This window comes from Hippoglossus stenolepis, chromosome 23, assembly GCF_022539355.2.
Source record: "Hippoglossus stenolepis isolate QCI-W04-F060 chromosome 23, HSTE1.2, whole genome shotgun sequence".
NCBI lineage: Eukaryota > Metazoa > Chordata > Actinopteri > Pleuronectiformes > Pleuronectidae > Hippoglossus > Hippoglossus stenolepis.
This window is the reverse complement of record NC_061505.1, coordinates 15,266,183-15,279,913: the sequence shown is the minus strand read 5'-3', so window position 1 is coordinate 15,279,913 and position 13,731 is coordinate 15,266,183. Positions and strand designations below refer to the sequence as shown.

The window sequence follows — 13,731 nt, the reverse complement described above, 5'->3', positions numbered from 1 at the left end:
TATGAATAGCATTTTCATCAGCCAAAACAGAAAAACAGATTACATATTAACGTTCCTTCCTGAAGAATTTGTCTCGTCACTTGAGACTGTTGATATCTCTCAGATATAAAAACACAAGACTGTATTACTGTATGAATCAAATACGTCAACAGGATGCCAGAACAACAGAATGAGAGAAAACACACAACTGTAGAATGAAAGTTGAGTAAAAGTCTGTGTGTCTAGGCATCCGTTCCCCCGAGTCTTCAGTCGCTGCAGCAAACGTGACCTGGACAGCTACTTCCAGAAGGGAGGGGGCATGTGTCTCTTCAACATGCCCAACATGAAGGACCTGGTCGGGGGCAAGAAGTGCGGCAATGGCTTTGTGGAGGACGGAGAAGAATGTGACTGTGGAGAACCTGACGTGAGTTGATTTGTTCATAATTCACTTCGCACGCCAAAGGCCTGCCGTGATACATGCATTTTAAAAGCACGTGCATACAGTACATACATTAAGTAAAATACAAATTCTAATTCCATAAGGGACGACTAGCTAGACAAACTATCCACATGTCACTGTAAGTTAGCTCTTGTGTACATACTACTGAAGTAGTAACCAAGATATTATTTGTTTGTCCAGTGGACCTTTTCTAAGACAAGCATGATCACTCTCATTTAAATGAAAAGCAGGAGTTGAATTGTGCTTAATGCAGCTGAGTATAACCACTGGAAAAAGACAAAAACAGTTTAAAAAGATGCCAAGCAACATCTCTAAATCTCACCTGAACAGGAGATTTCATGAGGTTTGTTTTAATGCATTCACAAACAGAAATGTAAAGGTTACAGGTAACAGTTTCTTGAATTGCAGAGCCACATGCTGCAAATATTTCCCGACACTCTCTGTACTTCTTCTGGGCAGCATCTCAGTCTGTAGCGCAGGTCGCCTGATACGGGGGGGCGATGAGAGGTTAGGGTTTGGCTCTGTGGAGGGCAAGATTGTACCAAACAATGTTACTGTGATGGCAAGTTTTGTGGAAGCTGTACATCATTTTCAGAAACTTCCCTAAATCCTCAAATTGTCAGATTCAAGACTGATATTAATCTTCTCCTCCAACTTTTTGGGGAAGTTCCAAGTAACCGCTCCTTTAATCCCTTATTCTGTTCAGAATGAGCTTTTTCCAATGGACAGATGTACCTAACACACATAAATGCTATAAGTTGATGTTTCACTTTCAAGTCAAGTGAGCTTTATTTTGCAGCCAAGAATCACAGATTTATCTCAGATAAGAAAAATCTCTTTCAACAGGAAAATTAAGCATCAAAAAAGAGAACTCTTGACTCATAATCATCTGGTGCAATATTAATTTATCAAAATAGTAACCAATATGTAAAAGTGAACAAATGGTTGATAAATATGAATATACTGTCAATAGTTGGTCTAATGACTGCATTAGTTTTGGTATAGGTGTAATTATCTTTCCACCTTTAAATTCATATATTGAATACCAAAGCACAGTCAGAAAATAATAATGAGTTAGGCAGTGTAGACACTCTTAGGGATCCTTGCCAAAGATTTCACCTGAAATAAATTGTTGGAATATATATTTATCTTTACAATATTTTTTGGGAGGTGAAGTTGAAAATACTGTTAAATTAAGTAATGCAATTTGAAAACTTATTTAACTAATGAGACTTGTTTAAACACATTGTTCTGGACTAAAACATATGTGTTGGAGCCATATTGAAAAGAGTTTCTCAAAAGTACCTTTTTAGAAGCTTTATTTATCATTTGTCACATACAATTGGTTTTGTATGTATCAAGTAGACAAGAGTAGCAACAGAATTACGCGGAGACATGATCAAATATTTGAATAACAAGAGTAACATAAACCACAGTGCATTCAAAATGATGTTCTATCCACTTTGTGTTGATGTCTCCGACTGGGATCCTTTGCGTCAGCGCCTGCTGTGCGTGGGGCAGCATCACCGCAGTCTCATCTCCACTTCTCTCTGTGACGCTTTTCTCTGTGCAAACACATCTGAAAGAAAGCGGAAAGTTTCCTCAAATCGCAAATGAAGTGTTTTTGCGCTCGGCAAACCCGGAGGTTAAGTAAACCTTCTTTGTTTCAAGCGGAGCAAATTGAAAAACGGAGGAAGCAAATTGGTGGCTGACAGCAGCGGCGCCGCTGACGGGGCCGTTTGTTATGACTCCCACTCGGAGCCGAGCTGACAGTGGAGCCCAGGCTGCTGACAAGCCACCTGTTCTTAGCATTGCTAATGAGACCGGCTACAGGAAGTGGACTAATGGCCTCACCTCGTGGTTCCCCCAGCAGAGAGTGGTACACAGTACAAACATGCGTGTGGAGTTCCAGATGACAATTCTAAATGCCGTCTTCTTTTTCTTTTGAGGATCGTTTTTAAAAAAACAACTCTTTTACAAACGCCAATATTTTTGCGGTAAATTTAAAGAGGAAGAGTGTTTCTTTTTCTCATTTTAAATGTATAACGGAGAGTCGGAGAGACATTTCCGCTTTAGTATTCAAGCAAACTGGCTCCGTCTGGATGTTCAAATGAACATCACACTACAAACAAGCCGGTGTTCTTTGTTGTTGTTGTTTTGTTCAGCCATAATCCCCTCTCCCTTCTTCCCTGCCAGTATAATTGGCTTTTTTTCCTCCCTGCTTTATTCAACTCCCACATTTGTTTTGACTGTAACACTGGCTCAAAGGATGGTGCCATGGCAAAGGCAGAAGCGCGCGCGTGTGTGTGTGTGTGTTGTGTTTCTAATAAGTTAAGGTGACTTGTAAAACAGTGGCGGATCTGGTATTTTTGTGAACCAGAAACAGGTCACAATTTACACAGAGGTGCCAATTATTTGTCCAACATCCATGTACAATTGCTGCTTCAGTGAGGTGCATATTTATATTCTTGTTTACCGTTAGTTATATAGATGAGAGCAAAGCCTCAGATCAATGAATTCGTCCATCCGTTTTCCAAACAGCTTATCTGTTGAGGGGCGGGGGGGCTGGAGCCAATCACAGCTGAGAAAGCGGGGATACACCCTGGTCAGGTGACCAGCGTATATCAAAGGGCCACATCATTGAATGTATTTTGAAAGTTGTTCCTTGATCAAGCACATTGTGTACTTCAAAGAAGCCTAGAAAATTAAAATTCATATTGATTGTTAGTATTGTTAGTAAGTGAAACGTTTTTCTCAAGACTACTGACAGAACAGGGCCACTTTAGGAGCCAATCAGATTTCAGATAGGGCCCGTTGGCCTCGCCCCTGGATCCACCGCTGATGTATAATGTCTTCTTAGCTTTTTAGTCCATGAGACCCCCCCGCATGACCTTTGATCTGGAGCAGAATCCAAAAGTAACCCACTAACATTCACCACAGGCCACTTGGAAAGTTAGGAAACTGTTTATGAACGACTTGCAGGCTTCCAGCTCCACTGTGTCACACTTAGGAGTCTCTGGGCGAGAGGCTGCCAAAGTGCCTGTGCTGTCAGGAGGTGAACTCCAGCTGATCTGACAGCAGATTCATCCACAATAATTACTCATCAGGTGCACAGATAAACAGCGAGCCACTGCGGAGCATGAAAGCAGCCAGTGACACGTTCAAATGTTCCAGTCAGACATATTGTACTATATCAGCATTACTAACAGCAGACAGGGTCAGAGGCACAGACCATGGCAGAGCTGTGCACATTCAGAAATGGCCTGTGACAGGACATTATTATTGTTTATCCGATTTTCAAGCTGTCACCAAACAGCGAAATGTTGTTGCTCAGATTTATTTTGTGTTAACTCAACACCAGCAGCACCAGCCCTGTGATTTGAAGACTGATTTATCAACATTGATATTTCTGTTTATTTGAGATGACTCAATACATCATACGTATCCACTCACTAGAAAGAGAGAAAGTCTTGACACCTTGTTAACCACTTGTTTATTAGCTTCCTTTTGAAATTAATTTAATTTTGATGCTGATATATTAATATTTACTATATGTTATCAATGGCTTACTTGTGTTTTGTCACAAACAAATATCTTGTTTGCTATTACTTCAGTTATATGTAAACAGCAGCTAACTAACGGTGACATGTAGCTAGTTATTCTAGCTAGTTGTGCCTTTTTTAACTCTCCACTAAATAACTTGACATAATTTATTACTCAATAGGTAGAATAAAATATAATAAACTGGTAACAAAGGCTCATGAATGACTTATACATGATACATAAAGCATTAGTAAGTGATTCATTAACATTCTTTAGACAAATAGTGACAGGTTCTATTAGAAGAGGCGCCATTTGACTGGGATCGGGCGCGTGGGTGTGTACGTTTACAAGCTTCACCCCACTGATATGATGGCTTTGTGTGTTACAGGAATGCACCAACGACTGCTGCAATGCCAATAATTGCACCTTGAAGGCAGAGGCTCAGTGTGCCCACGGAGTGTGCTGCGAGGGCTGCAAAGTAAGAAACACACACACACACGCACACACACACAGACACACACACGCACACACATCCACACGTGCAGGCAGAGTGGCGTAGGAGGGAGCTGAACTGGTGTACAGTAGTATCTCAGTATCATTAGTTCACTGTCAGTCATCGTGTCAGTGTGTTGACATACTGTACCCGCAGCGTGTCAGCTCCCATCGCAGCGGGGCTCGTCGTCTTCACATCACACCAACACTTTTCATCTCGTCTCATCTCCCTGTTGAAATGCAAATCCTGACAGCCCATTGTAGCACACAGCCGTGTGAGTTTTACTGAGCCGGGGCGCTGACAGCAGAGGCACATACTGGGGATGATATTAACTTCTTCTGTGTGCACAAGGAGAGCTGCAGCTCCACGCCACTGTTTGTTAGTGTTATTGTCATTGCAGTATTGTCAATCTTTCAACACATTTGTCCCTCTTACTTCACGTGTCATTTTGATATTTCATTATACATAAGTACACATTTTAGCATGTTCACGTCTTGTATAGCTTTCTTCAGTTCTGCTGCCGTTTTAACCCCTTTTCAAAATTCCCCCGATACCTGAATGAAAACAAAGCGTCAGTGACTGTGTGATGGAAAGGTGGAGTAATGTCCCTGGATTTGAGACGTGCCAAAAACACTCTATCAGTCTCACAAGAGCAAAATTCCTTTTTCATCCTGTTGACAAGCAGCCAAAACATCTATTACTTTAGATGTAAAGTGGTGTGAGTTGGAAAAATGTAATACACTAGAATTTTTTTTTAAAAGTTCTGCCGGTTTGAAGAAAGCAACATGAGTTTGTAGCAATGTATCCACCTGCCCATTAAACAAAGGCAAAGGCAAGGCAAGTTTATTGTTCAGCACATTTCAACAACTTGGAAATTCTGAGTGCTTTACATAAGTTGTAAAAGGCATTGTGACAAATTGTAAAAGCAAGATAAGAAAATAAAAAAGGAGTAAAATACAGAATAATAAATAAATAAAAAAAATAAAAGATGATTTGAAAAAACTAAGAGTTGCAGAGGACCTGCAGTTTCCATGGGAGCTCGTTCCCCAAATGTGGAGCAAAGAAACTGAATGCTGCTTCTCCGTGTTTAGTTTTGACTCTGGGAACAGAAAGCAAAGTAATACAATTAATGCTTTTGTCATTTGGCTTCTGTCCATATATTTATATTCATTCTTAGTGTTAAAGTCTGTGTATGTAGTGTGTTGTATGTGTCTGACTGTCTTTTGCTGTTCCATGGTCCAAAAACAGTATAATGATACTACTGATATTAGTTTGTGATCATTTATTAGCTCCACAATTATTTGGGATTATTCCACATTCAAACAGCTTCAGTTGAAAAACTAAATGTCTTAAAACAATATTTTTTACGAGCAGATTTTTACAGGAAAGGCCTCACCTTGCATCTTCCTCACTCACTCCTCCCCCCCTCCCCCATTCCCCTTCCTTCCCTCTTGTTCCCTCACTGTGCCAGTTGAAGCAGGCGGGTACCATGTGCCGGGGGCCAGCGGGGGCATGTGACCTGCCAGAGTACTGCACGGGGGCCTCTCCCTACTGTCCCTCCAACGTCTACCTGCTGGACGGCTCCTCCTGTCAGTACGGACTCGCCTACTGCTACAACGGCATGTGCCTCACCCACGAACAGCAGTGCCTGCAGCTTTGGGGCTACGGTAATGAAGAGTCAATGATGGCCCAATGCAAGCCACACACTTAAAGACCCACACTGAATATTCTAGTGATAATCATGCCCTCAAATCAGTGTTGAGCCTTTGTAAACATTTAAAAATCAGATATTTACAAGTGGAGGTTTTGTTTTAGGGTATATTGCACCAGTGGCCAATATTAGTAATTCAAAGTGCTTTAAACTACAGTGTAACTGCCACAGTATTTATACTTCAGTGTTTTCCAGAGATTAGCTCACAGAGTTAAAAAAAAACCTCATCAAAGTTTGACATTCTGGTTCCTTTTCTCTGTCAGATGTGAAAGTACGACAGTCTTTGTGCCGAAGCACTGGAGATTAAAGCAACATGAGATGACACACATCATCTGCGTTTTCATAATGTTGCTCCATTCAAACAATCTAAGCTCGCGGTCTCCAGCACATAGAGAAAGTACATTCTGTTTGTTAATGGTTTTTACTTTGTCTATTATATAATAGACAAATAAACCAATCAGAGTTCCATCTCCCGTTCAAGCCAGGTCATCTTACACCTTGGAATAATTACACACAAGCAGAAAATTGTATACGCTAAATCTGATTTATAAAACCATGTGCACGTACAGCTTAAGGCAGTATTCCCTTTATAAATCAAATTAAATGGTCAATGCAAAGCACCTCGTGAATCTGAAATGACTCTGATGATCAATGGGTTTTTATGATGAATCATTACATGGAGCGATGAGAAGAAGAAGAAAGAGAAGAAGCACAACTTGTCCGGCACTAAAATCAAGGAGCTTGTGAGTGAGGTGGAGGTGAACAAAGACAGATTGTTTGAAGTATAAAAAATTATATGAAGTTAACTTAGAAATACATTAAACTAGAAGGGTGCACAGAGCGTGCATCACTCACCAAGACTAATGCCCTAAGGCCATGTCAAAGCAGTGTTTCCCATTAATTAGCTGGACAGTGGTGGCCCCCGATATTCTAATATGTCCTGCCACAGTGTCATAATACACCAAACTTTTTTTTACACTTCCCATAATTGCAGAATAGATCTCTATCTTAGTAATTTGCTCCTTTGCTGATATCTTTACAGTACTATTTGCAGTACTAATTGCTGTGTGCTCACTTGCGCTGTCGTCCATAAAGTGGTTCCTGTCCATGCAGACAATCAGACCGGTCGTTGAGTTGAGTGGCATGCAAGGCAGTTTTCTCTCTAATGCAAGAATGTGTCTTTTCATTCTTCAGTCTGTGCACCTGTCACCTGGAAGCTGTTGCACGTGATACGGACGTCCGTGCACTCCTGCCACATAGCCATCTGTAGATTGAATAAATTCTGTGGGAAATGCTGCAAAGAACATGAAACTAAATCCCTGCATTTACCCATTTATTCAGATCTGCACAAAAATATGATATGTTCTTCGCTAACCCATACTACATCCTCCCTTCAAGATCTGTAGTAAACCGTCAAGTAGTTTTTTCATCATCCTGCTTACTAAGATAGAAAGAAAAAATCCTTAAAATCCTTAAAATGCAACGATTTTATTCTCAAAACATCTCAAATTAATTCTTCTTTGTTCCTGACACGTCAGATTCCTCTTCCCCTCTGCGTTGCCCTGATACTCCATCACTCTTTTCAACTGTGGCCCTGTCGTCACCGTCTGTCTCAGGTGATCCGATCGGGACAGGTGTTAACATCAGGTCTGGACAGGGCCTTAGGCGATAGCACAGCAATCTCTGTCACTTATCTGTGTCCCCTGAGGTCGGTAAACATTCCACTGAACCGCCAGTATACTTAGGTTACTAGAGCTGCCATATGCCAATGCATCAGCAAATAGATGTGATGTCAACTAACAATTAGACGTTTTGTGAAAAGTATTAGCTGAGGAGAGTAGCAGCAGATTTATTAGTCAATAAATTATTATTATTAATTAGTCAAGAGTTAGCAGTTTATTAGGAACACCTCCCTCACACCTAAACGAGCACTAATACAGGTGATGATACATGTATATGGTCAGGATTTAGTTTGTGTTATACTGTTTTAGACTGCATTAGTTTAAGTGTTGCTTACAAACTGAGTGGGTGTATATGTAAACACAGTATCCAACAGTATGTTTAATCTGTTTAAACTCCACTGTGAGCAAAGCCTACAGCTGACTTTGGATTCTCCAGGCAGTGGATGAGATGAATATTGATCTTTTCATTTGACTCTGGCTCAGACACCAAACAAGCACATTTCCCAAAATATGCCTGTCTGTTCCTGCAAATGTCTTTTCTGTGCAAAGGGGTTGCACAGTGTACATGGTGAGCACCTCATCTCTGCAGTGCACAAGCAGGCTCCTCAGACCTATATTAGCGGTGTCCGTGTCTGTTGCCATGAGCTCCGAAAGTCAGGATGTAACCATCAGTTGTGAAGGTCATTGCTAACACTGTTAGCAGCAGCAGTAAGGAGCCCGAGTCCTGATGCAACGCACTGTCTTTTCAGGAGCTCGGCCCGCCCATGACGCCTGCTTCGAAGACGTCAACGCTGCAGGAAACGCTTTTGGAAACTGTGGGAAAGATGAGCACGGCAACTACATGAAGTGTGCGAAAAGGTAAGAGTTCCAATTTTTTTAACAGATATTTTCCCCTCTGTTTAACTTTCAGCATTTTTACCAGGCAAGGTGTCCAGGGAAATGAAGAGAGTAAGACGAATGACATAGATCCAGATCGAAAGGAAGACACAGACCTGAAGTTATGACAAAATAATGTGTGTTCAACATAACCAAACTAAAAGGAGGCGAAGCAGAAAACTGAAAGTAAACCTCTACAGAAGGGGGAGGCCAGTACCCATAACAGATAACACAGTTAGTGCAAAGTAAGCCCAGAGTTAAATCACGAGTCTCCATGTTCCAAACAAAGGGAATCACCTACGAAATCCTGTACACACCCACGCTGCCACATGGCTCTCTGGCCAGTCTGCTTCTCCAGCTGCTTTCAGTCTCCAATCCCTGCTTCAAACCTCCACAACCCTAACCCTTCTACATGTGTATGAGGGGGCAGGTGGACCCTGGAGAAAGAAGACGGGAACATACATTAACATGCACACGACACTGCTGATGTTTGACATCAGGCCTGATAGATCGTCCGCTACTGGAAGCCGAGTCATGTGATGCTCTGGGCCATTTTGATGACCCTCTGCAGAGCTGCTCCTTCCTTTTTAAAAAAAAAAGGCGTGTGGTGCAGTTTCTTTAACCCACAGAGGTTTTTCATCAGTGCCTCTTTTACACCAAAATTAGCAGGCACGGTTTTTAAACCTAAAATAAGGTAACTGACTCCTTTCTAAAGCCAGTAGAGGAGATTGCCTCTGTGCTGTTCCCCCGGTGAATCATGTTCGACATCCCAAATGCGTCGGAAACTGAGAAGCTCTCTCTCACCTCACCGTCTTGCCACCGTTGCATTTTTGCACAATACAAAGTAAAACATTGCTGTTAAAGGTTTTTCTCAAGATTTAAAAAAAGAGATATAGAAGAGGGAGAAGAAATAAGTGCGTTCACCCTGGGTGTCATGTTTCCATTGTTGCTGATCGCTACCAGAGTCAATAAAAAAGTGTCTTTACTACAGACCCGGGAGTGATTGATGAGTGTATCCATTCCCATTGCAGAAAGTCTGATGTTAGTGGGTGTTGGTGGGTTTTTAGACCAGTGGACAAAGGGCTCAACTCCCTTTAGTTCTACAGAGCTTTTCAGCCTCTTTCAGCTCGTTGTTTTGGTTTAACAGCCCTCATGTTTACTGTCTGCGTCAGTTTCAATGCTCACATCAGCCTTTTGTTCACCAGTAACAGCTGTTTCCAGTGAAGGAGCTCAGGTGAAGCCACCGTCCACTACCTGCTCATGTACAAACAGCAGACACACCCAGTCAGAGAGCAGCTGGTGAAACATTTAGCTGCTGAAGAACCAGTTATTTCCTCTGCAGTGTTGGTGGAGACCAAACATGAGCTAAAAAGGAGAGTGGACATTCTACTTGAATGATTCTCCTTAGTGTACACAAAAGGAAACTGTTCTATTCTTCTACACAAAATAATAAGATGCAGCCTTAACGATACGATAATAAAGTCACAGTTACACTTCACTTCTATAGCCATGTAGTCATCATATGTCAACATTTTGTTCTTTTCAAATTCATACTGCTCTTTGCACGCACACCTTTGCTGAGTTTCGTTTCATCACACAATCTCCCTCACATTGCAGAGCCAGGCCCAACATACATTGTCAGCACAGGTCGCTCAGAGACTGTTACCATGGAACTCTGCCAGAGCAAATTAATGGAGCCAAATTAGCGATTTAGTTATGTAAATGAGCTCATGGATTAAGGTGGCTGACGGCCGCCTTGTATGATCCACTGCTGCCCTAATCTATTATGAAGTCCCACAGGAGTCATTAGAGTGTTTTTCTGGCCGAATTGAGTCACAGTGCTGATAAGAGGATATGTTAATGACTATCTGCCTGTTATTAAGACGTGAATAATCTACACACAGCTGCTATCCGCCCATCATTCTCTGATCCAATTGTTTTCCATAGGACACACTGAGTGTTTGTGTTTGTGTGTGTGTGTGTGTGTGTGTTTGTGTATTTATTTTCATTTACCAGTTTGAATCTGCATATTAATCAAGAAGATGAAGATGCTGACAAAAACATTAAGTATATGACTCTTGCCTCCTAAAGCCTCACACCTGCCATCTAGGAATGGACAAATGTAGGAATATGGAAACTCTGATTTGTTTTAACAATTCATACAGTTGTGCATCGTGCAATACTGATGGAATTCGTTGTATTTGGTACAACATGAAGGGGAACAAAAGAAACTTCTCATAAATACAAACAAAATAATCTCTTTTGCTGTGAGGGGTGCGGAAGGTCCATGTGAGGGAGGTTTGCTCCAGGCTTCTCTTCCTGAGGAGGCTCAGAATCTCTGGTGTGAGCCCAGCTTCTCGTCTATCATGCAGCAGCATGAGAGCGTGCTGCGCTGCAATGCACGGTTTGGCCACTTGACAGTACGGTCAAAGGCTCAGAACAGCCGACTTAAACACACGGCCATGGAAATTATGGCAGTCCATTAACATCCCTCCATTATGAATAGCAGCTCCTCCCCTCAGACCTCAGACAGATGGTACAAGCACCACTGTTTCATACACTCCTTTGTCCCCCCTGTCCATTAAAGCCCCTCTCACCTCCAAGGTTGAAATAGCTGTATGTTGCAGCATTGCTTTTTGTTGCACTATGTGTAAATGTTACCTGTAGGTGTCCGAGGCTATCTCATCTTATCTATCTGATCTTATCTTCTAAACACTCTGTATTTATAGTCCTCTTTTCCAGTCTTGATGACCACCTCACAGTACAGTTTTGTCATTCACCCACTCCCACACACATTCCTACAGTGCGTCTATGTGCAGCACTTTCTCTATTACACATCAATCATGCACCGCTGGCACAGCCGTCGGGGGCAATTTGGGGTTCAGTATCTTGCCTGAGCTCACTTTGCAGTGGATTTGTGGAGACGGGGATCGAACTTGCTGCTATATCTCCTGGGCCACAGCTTGTCTTGTCGTGTCCTTTTTTGAATCCAAAAAATAAGTAATGGTGTAAAAATGTAGTACCACAACATTTTGAATTCCTCATTGTATATTCTGTACTACTTTCACATGCACCCTAAATTTCTCACACATGATTTAATATGTATTTATTTATTGTATTCAGAGTCAGACACAAATACATTCCCGCCTCACATACATATATATGTATTTTATTGTATGAAATGTTGGTAGACAATGGCAGCTGGCTGGTCTATGGTAGGTCCCTGCATGTGGCCGTATGTACAGTATGTGATCCCCCTGGATGACGTACCTGTTAATGTTGTCTCTCCGCAATGACCCTGACTGAGTCATGGCATCAAGCAAGAAGCGCAACCTTTCTGACGCTGACATGGAGGTGCTTGTGAGTCGCACACATTGTTGTTGGCCACAGCAGTGGCATTATTAGAACTTAAAGAAAATGGGCTTAGTGGTAACAAGTTGCTGCTTCGGCTAATGAGACGGAGAGGACAGTGCCTGAAATAAAAATAAGTGGTCAGATTTAAAGGTGGAGGCAGAAAGAAAATTGCTATGTACTGATTGCTCATCCGGCCACTGAGAGATGGATGTTGTTGCTCTCCGTCACACTGTGTTGTGTTAGTTAGCTGGTGACACTTATTGTTAATTATATTTCTAAAGCGGTGCACGTCAGGCTATACGCCGTACAAGGCAGAAGTATAAAATTTGCCTTAAGAGGCATGAATTCCATTTACAGCCCCACACAGTTGATCTGTTTTTTTTTTTTAATGGTTCTCTGGGGTTCGGACATATCTAGAGCCTTTCCCTTCATCATCATTTCCCTCATGTTAGAATGAAGTCAACAGTAAATTCACATCCACTCCAAAAATCATCATTGATATTCTCACTGAAGACCCAGAAATGCTGGAGTCAGTGTCCCTGCTGACTTATTCACACACACACACCAGATGTATCTGTCTTGTTATCGCTGCAGTTTAGACCTTTAAGTCAGGGTGAGGGCCAGCCGAAATATCCCTGAGTCACCGTGGCCCTTATATCAGCTCCAACCAGTGTGACCATTCCCCTCTGACCTCCCTCATCAGCAAGATGTTTACGTCCACAGAGCTGCAGCTCACTGGATGTTCTTTCTTATTTTTAGCTCCATTCTTAATAAAAAGGTCTGTTGCGATCTCGGGAGATCAGCAGGTTCGGCCACACTCAAACCAGCCAACAATCACACACCATCGTCCAAACCACTGAGAGTCACATTTTGCATCACTGTGATGTTTAAAGTGAACAAGCTCCTGACCTATATCTGCAGGATGTGACTGACTGGATAATTACATGGATGAGCAAGATGGTATATTTGATGTACATTCACGTTTAAAATTAGTGATCAGAGAGAGTTTGTCTTCTTTATTGATAAAAATTAAACAAGACAAATTCTCGATTTTAGCTTTTAGCTGAGCGTGAAGTGGTGACTCAGAGCTCATGACAAAAAGATCACCTCTCAGCTGTTCTTACAGCAGCAGCATCATCTACAGGACTCTGGGACTGAGACAATAATCCAGGCTATATACCAGACCTCCCTCACACAAACCATCACACCTCTGATTGTGTAGACAGACACTGTTTGTCCATGTAACAGGTACCAGACTGGTTTTAGTAGCTATACACATACCATCCGGAAGGATTTACATGTATGTTGATTACACTACAACAGGACAAACATGTGTGACTGATGGGTGACTGTGTCTCAGTTAGAGCGGGTCGTCTAATAACCAGAAGGTTGGCGGTTTGAACTCAGTTTCCCCCATTTTGTGTGTCTTGTGATGGCCACTCAAAGAGCTATGAGTGGCCATCAAGACTATATATAAACGCTATATAAATACAGATCATTTACTGACCAACCACATTTGAACACATCATGTTCAATCTAGTTTTTTTAACCATTCAACTGTTACACTCACTGCAAGTCACGAGCATTGAGGAATGACCCCATCACACCGTGTTCACAGCAATCAATACGTTTC

The 13,731-nt window shown here is 41.9% G+C and overlaps 1 protein-coding gene across 1 annotated transcript in view; it reads left to right on the top strand.

Annotated features, from left to right (window-relative positions):
* Nucleotides 1-13,731, top strand: part of adam19a (ADAM metallopeptidase domain 19a) — a 199,833-nt gene that overhangs the window by 159,205 nt on the left and 26,897 nt on the right. The window contains exons 12-15 of the mRNA XM_035148187.2: nucleotides 226-403; nucleotides 4,371-4,460; nucleotides 5,947-6,142; nucleotides 8,618-8,726. Coding sequence (XP_035004078.2) covers nucleotides 226-403; nucleotides 4,371-4,460; nucleotides 5,947-6,142; nucleotides 8,618-8,726 — 573 coding nt within the window. The remainder of the gene's footprint in view (nucleotides 1-225; nucleotides 404-4,370; nucleotides 4,461-5,946; nucleotides 6,143-8,617; nucleotides 8,727-13,731) is intronic.